We start from the raw sequence: 7155 nt of genomic DNA on the forward strand, positions 1-7155 counted from the left end.
AGAAAGAAAGAAAGAAAGAAAGAAAGAAAGAAAGAAAGAAAGAAAGAAAGAAAGACTGTGGAAATCATATATATTTTTTTTAACAAAAAGCATTGATCATACCTTAGTTTTTCTTACAGATGTAGGGAGAAATAATAATGCCTGTTTGGACAGAAGCAGCAAAAATCAGCAGGAATATAAAAACCCAGTTTATTCAAAATACCTACATCAAATTAACCTCTCTTTGAGGCTACTCATATGAAAAATTGAACAAAATGTAGAACTTCTTTCTTTATAATATCTCTCTCTACCATTTTAGGCAACCAGAGAATAGTCATATCTACTATTTTGTTTCTTTAAATTTCCTGCCTTAATTTACCAACCTAAAATATCATTTAACCTTTGAAAGCTAATCCTATAAAATAAAATATTTATTTTAAAGAAATTCCTTCACAGGCCTTCTGTAACATTCCATTCAGCAATCTCACCAAAAGATCCATTGGGAGATGAAAATGTTGATGGCAGGATTATCGATCTGACCACTCAGGAGTCCAGTCTCATCACCTGTTTGTTTTTTAATTTTTAATTTCAGCATTCTCTCCCCAAGGGAAGCCCAGTTGTGAAGTTATATCAAAACTGGGGTAAGAGGAAAGTCTATGGAAGGCAAAACCATCTAAGAACTTTTTCGAATATCAGTTGATAAGGGAGAGTATCACATCGGCTTAAGTTTCCAGCGTAAAATATTTTTGTTGATAGTCCAACATCAACAAGTCACAGTCATGTCCCTAAGATGAAGAGCACAGAGAGAGAGAGAGAGAGAGAGAGAGAGAGAGAGAGAGAGAGAAATTGAACCAGCAAAGGATAAAGAAAGCAAGGGAGGAAAGATAATTTGGGGAAGAGATAAAGCAGACCAACTGAAAGGCTGGGTTCAGCCATAGCCCTGTTCCGGTCTCTAGAGGGTGGACTGATATAAACTGGCCTGACCTCTGGGTCAACAACTAGTTTAACTCTACCTTGATCTGCAAGCCTGGAAGCTTGTCCCTTGGTTCAAAGTGAGATCCAGCCTTTGGCTTTATTTGAGTGAGCCTTCAGGCACGGTTAAAACGTTATTTACCACAGACAAAGCAGAGAGAAATCACAGTTTTGCACCTTATCTTCTGTCCTCTGAAGAGGATGTTCATCTCCCAAAAGGAATACTGCCCACCCTCCACAAAGTAAATCTAGAAATACTCTCAGTAACCATCAAAACAAAATAAACCAGAGCTAGAAGGGGGACGAGGAGGGGATGAAGAAAAGTGAAAGTTTGTAATCTGTCCCCCCTCAACTAACCCAAAGAAACCTTTCAGAAATATCTCTTCTTGTCATTAACCACTTCTTAAATCAAATGGGATTCTGTATGCAAGTTATATTACAAATGTACCAAGCAGCTTTCCTCTTACCTGCCACTACATTTAACTCCTTCAGAACCGTTTTCTCCGAATCCCTCAGCATTGCAACTTTCAATAAAAAAGAAACAACACTTAAACTGTGTTCTGCATATTATTCCTAGGAAGAAAGTGACAGAAAGAGACTATTTTACTTTTCAAAACCATTATTTAGAGCTATAGCATACCAAAAAATCAGGGCTAACTTGCTTGCCTAAAACCATAGGGAATGGATGGCTCAAGTACCTACATAGAAAACAGGATTAAGGCAGTCTTCTCCTTGGGAACAAATTGCATTATTCTAAAATATTGTACCCCTAATTGTTTTTTCTTCTGGATTTACAATATCCATAGTATTCTGTATTTTCACTTCAGTTTCTATGGATAATAATGACTTTACAGAAATTTCATTGGAAAATTTTCAGGTCCAGATGTACACCAAGACTGAACTTGGCGGGGAGAGAATGCAAAGAGAAAGAAAGAAGCTAAACTTAGAAGAATCTGAACACACTAACTTTTTATTCAATTTGATTCAAAATAATAATATTAATCTAATAATGAAATAGTTTGATATAACATCAGTCAACATTTAAAGTATTTTATGTTTCAAAGTATGGCTCAAGGAACACTCATTGCTTAAATGCACTTAGACATAACAAGACAATATTTTTTTATTGGCATCATTGACACCTATGAACAATAGCCTAGTAAATAGATTAAGGTTTAACCTTCCTTTTCTTTGGTGGCTGTTTAGAGACTTTAAAAGAACAGATAACTCATTTCAGCAGGAATCTACTACTGATATTTACTTCTACATAATCTTTAGCTAAGACATGGAATGCCAAAAACAAGCTTTTGTTCGCTTGACCTCCTCCACCCCCTAACAACAAAAGTTATCCCCAAACCCATGTTTTTATTTTAGATGTATTGATCTTCCAATGTAAGGCTTGGCCTTTTAAATACCAAATACAATCAATGGCCAATAACCTGACTCCTTCTGGAAAGAAGAAAGCAGAACAGGGAAATTTCTTTGAATTGTTTGGTGACTTAGTACAAATTTTAAGAGGTCAGTAAATCCTGATGCTTTGAGCTAAATCTACTGGTAAATAATTAATGACATTTCTTAGACACTATAATCTTAATCTTGGTAAATAGAGAAACACAGCTTTGCCAAATAGATCATTCCATCTAAGTAATATCTTAAAGGCAATTATTTAAATATTCCTACAAAAACAGGGTTATACTTTGCTTAAATTAGACATTTAACTGAGATAAAATGCAAATGTCCATATTTTTAAAAGAAAAAAATACAAATTAACTGGCCTAGTCTTTTATCTGAGTTTATTAATACCATTTAAAATATTACAAATAAATCAATTACATCTCATGCATTTAAAATGCAAGTCTAAAATGTTCCAGAGAAAGGCTTTTCATTTCAATGTGAAATATCCAAATTATTTCAACATTACAATGAGCAATTAGTTTGCAAAATCTGCAAACATTTAAATGTAGTGTCAGGAGTGTTTATTAACAGTTAACAATATTACCTTCAGGAAATACACAAAGGCCAAAGTTAGTTGAGTTTCACTTGGACAATTTATTTAATACATGGGTTTTGGCAGACCCAGTTATTATGAAATATAGGAGAACTCTCACTTTAACTATGCCTGAACTGCCAGCAAATGCAAATAAGTACATGCTCCATTAAATTAAATGTCATCCCACATTTATCAAATATTGTCGTAGTTACAGTTTGATACCTATCTAAATTCATATTCGAGCAAAACTAAGCCCCGAAAGTGCGTTTGTGGCTCTGCACCTCCAGAAGTGAGTTCAAAATACCTGCAGCTCTTCAGCACTGCCACAATAACTCTTAATATTTTTTGTGACAAAATCAACTTTACTTCAATATATTTTCAAATATTTACTGGAAGTAATGTACAAGAAAAATACTATACAAAATCGTCTCCTGGACAGCTGCACCTCACACCCATACACTGGTGGAGTTATAATTAATTGGTAACTAATCTAGAACGATTCTCCAGTTGTACAAACCATTAGGTTCAGATATATTTTACAAAGGTTTTTTTTTTTCCTATTTTCCCTCTTTTGGCATTTAAACTACAGCCTCGTCTTAAATAAACGATAGCTTCTTCACGTGTTTATAAGTTTAAATCACACACAAAAAAGTTTAACCCTAAGAATCTTGAATGAATTCCAAGAATTTACAGAAATGGGTACAATACAAATTGATGGCTGGACTACCAAAAAAAGATTAGGAGATTATGCTCAGGAGCGGTGAAAAACGAGGTAGAAAAGGACAAACACGGAGATAGTTAATCTGGTCTCACCGGAAAGGGGTATTTTTGCATAAGAAAAAGACACCTACCCTCACCCCACCCCCACCCCATAAGTTAAGTTAATGCAATCAAAATAACTTTGGGATCGATATTAGCAGTTTCGAGAGAAAGACTTGCTCACTGCTTAGAGGAAAAACTATCTAGAAGGGAAACGAAGTGGAAAAATGCTGTCATTTTTTTCTTTAGTTTTTTAGTTAAAAAAAAAAAAAAAGTTACAAAGATGAAAGAAGGCTGCTGCAGCGATTCGCCAAGACTGCCCTTAGCTGAAACTTGAATCGGTTCCACCTCAGGGAACAAAGGAAAAGAGGCAGAGCTGACGTTGGGAGAGCTAACTCCGCAAACTTCGGGTCTTGGTGCCGCCAGATGGGCACCCCGACGCAGTTGCAACAGCTCTGCGCAAGGAGGGCAGCGGCACGCAGCGGCCAGGCTGGACTCTCAGATGCCGAGCCCCCTGATACTGAGGTTCCGGAACCCAGTGGGCGGCTGCCCCAGCGGGAATGCCCTGTCCGGGCCTCCTGCCTTGCCCTCCCCACGGCGTCGCTCCACCGTGCTCAGCGGAGTTGTTCCCGCTCGTGCATAGGCCCCCGGTCTCCCAGGCACTATGCTCGTCCAGCTCTACCTCCAGCGGCCGTTTCCCTCTAAAAGATATGCCCGTCACAACCTGGGGATGGCAGAGAGAGGACGAGGAGAGGATGAGAAATAAAGACCCGGCGGTTACGGCTTCACGGGGCTCTGACAGTGTTACCTGGTGGAGTGGGAAAGCCAGGGCCCAGGAGAGCGTGTTACTTACATGTCCATATGCCCTTTACAAAGTAAAGTCACAGAATGAGTTAAGTGAGAGAGAAAGAGACAGAAAGAGACAGAAAGTGCGAGCAGGATGCAGTGGAGAGAGGCTGGAACAGAGGCTGGGGCAGACGGGGCCCAAGCGGACCGGGACGGGAGGGGGTCGAGGAGATGGGCAGCCACGGAATGGGCGTCACTCCAGGCCATTGCGGTGCCCGGGCTCCGGGGGCTGCAGCAACTCCGGGGAGTGGCAGGGCGGGCTGCCAGCGGCACTGTGCTCGCTGTCGGTGTCGCTGCCTTTCTTGCCGCCGCTACCCGAACCGGCCGAGCCGCCGCCGCCACCGCCGCTGTGCGTCTTCACGTGCTTGCTGAGGTGGTCGCTGCGCATGAAGCGTTTGTTGCAGACAGGACAGGCGAAGCGCTTCTCACCGGTATGGGTCCTCAGGTGCCGCTGCAGCTCATCGGAGCGCGTGAAGCGCTTGCCGCAGAAGAGCCAGTTGCACACGAAGGGCCGCTCGCCCGTGTGCCAGCGCAGGTGCGCCTTGAGGTGCGACGTCTTGCCGTACACCTTCCCGCAGCCCGGTATGTGGCAGCTGTGCAGGCCCTTGCGCCGCAGGCTGGCCCCGGCCGGGCCCAGCCGCTCCGCCTCCTGGCAATTGGGGCAGTCGCAGGTGGCGCGACCGGAGTAGCGGCGTGCGGAGGAGCGCGGAGAGCCCCCCAGCGGCGCCGACGGCCCAGCGCTCAGCATAGAGCTCCCAGCGCCGGCCAGCGGCGACGGGGCCGAGTCCGGGTAGGAGCCAGGCAGCACTGGCTTGAAGCCGTCCATGAGGTGCTGCCCGGCGGGGCTAAGCAGGTGCGAGGAGGCGCCGCTGCTGAAGGCTGAGTGGCTCAGGCCCGAGTAATCCGAGTTGTAGCCTCCGAGCGGCGAGTGCAGCGAGGTTTGGAGCCCCCCGGCGGCAGGGTGCAGCGAGCCGGGCAGCGCCGCCGCGCCATTCGGGTTCTGCACGTCGATCCAGCCGGCGCCCACGTCCCACCAGCTGGAGGCGCCGGCCGAGCCCACATCGCCGGCGGCTCCCAGGCCCGGGTGCGAGGGCTTGAACCACGACTCGTATGGGTGCGCCATGCCCACGCGCGGGTAGATGCCCTGCAGCCCGTCCACCGAGGTGTGCACCTTGGAAATGAACACAGGCTGATGGGAGCCGTCCTGCGAGTGCGCCGAGGAGCCGCCGCCGCCGCCGCCGCCCCCTCCGCCGCTACCCCCTGATACACCAGGGGCCTGGAACACCGAGTAGTCGTTTGCGAAGGGCGAGCTAGAGGCGGCGGCGGCGGCGGCGGCGGCGGCGGCCGCGGCACTGCTGGAGGTTAGTGAGAAGGCGCTGGAGCCCGGCGAGCCGCCGCAGCTGAACGAGTCGGACACCAGGGCCGCGGCCGCCGCCGCGGCCGCCGCGGCTGCCGCCGCCGCCGAGGACGTACCGCCGTTCCGGGAGGCCCCCGACACGCCGAAACTCGAGAGACTGGAACCCACTACGTTGCAGCTGCCGGAGGAGGAGGACGAGGAACGTTTCCACGGGTGGAAGCCTTTGCCGAAGGAAGAAGAGCTGTCCGAGAGGGAGGAGGGAGACGGGCTGGGGCTGCCGATCTTATTACAGGTAGCAGCAAGCATGGCCAGAGGAGTGGATCCCAACCTCGGTTCTTCCTGCGAGAAGGAGGAGAGGAGAATGGGTGGGGGAGGGGGAAGTGGGCAAAAGGCCGGTGGGGGAGGGAGGAAAGAAATGTGCATCAGTCCTCCGGAAGCCTCCAAAACGCCCCACGGCACCCCATCTCTCATTGCGGCGCGCCGCCACCAACTCACCTGGCTCCCCCAACAGCCCTGGCGCCCGGCTGCTTCCTACTCTACGGGAGGGGACAAGTTTGGCTGCCGGCATCCGATTCGGGAGCAAAGCGCCATGCTAAAGGAGAGTTTGACAAGTATTCTCACCTAAAACAACACTCGTGCACACAAGGCCCCAGGCACCTCGAAACAAACAAGCAAGCAAAAAGTCCAGATTGGGGAGAAAGGAAGTTTCCTCTGCCTAGAAGCCTGGGGAAAAACCATTGGATTGCTTTTAAGAGGGCTTCCCCTGTAATCCAGAGAGACCTTTGAAAATCCTGTTCCGGTCCCCAGAAACCCATGCTGGGTCGCTTCTCCCAGGCCTAAAGAGGTCAAACTAGAGGGCTTGCTCGCTTGTCCTGCTTTCCTTTTTATTTGCTTAAAAAAAAAAAAATTAAAAAAAAAAAAAACTACAATAGTAAAGAGAGAGAGACGGGTTCAACGTACCTGCAAGACAAGGCGGGCTGCGGTATTTTTTAAGGGGAAGAGGGAAAATCTGCAGTTTGCTCAAGGAGGAAAAACTTGCTCTCTTTACCCCCGAAATCGTCGCGTATAAAATGGGCCGGGCGCACGTCTCCCGGGCAGGGAGCGGCCGGGCGCTGCGAGGTGGCTTGTCTAAATGCCCTTCGAACCTTTTCCTGCGCTGAAAAAAAGTGACTCTACCCCCCTCTCCCCCTCTTTCTTTTCTCCAAACTCACTTGTATTTAAAGGAAAAAAAAAAAAAAAAAAAAAAAAAAAA

General features: G+C 46.9%; 1 protein-coding gene across 1 annotated transcript in view; it reads right to left on the reverse strand.

Moving 5' to 3' along the window:
- Window positions 1-4739: 4739 nt before the first annotated feature.
- Window positions 4740-7155, reverse strand: part of SP8 (Sp8 transcription factor) — a 2687-nt gene continuing 271 nt past the window's right edge. Inside the window, exon 2 of the mRNA XM_049641602.1 lies at window positions 4740-6242. Coding sequence (XP_049497559.1) covers window positions 4740-6242 — 1503 coding nt within the window. The remainder of the gene's footprint in view (window positions 6243-7155) is intronic.

Source organism: Panthera uncia, chromosome A2, assembly GCF_023721935.1.
Source record: "Panthera uncia isolate 11264 chromosome A2, Puncia_PCG_1.0, whole genome shotgun sequence".
NCBI lineage: Eukaryota > Metazoa > Chordata > Mammalia > Carnivora > Felidae > Panthera > Panthera uncia.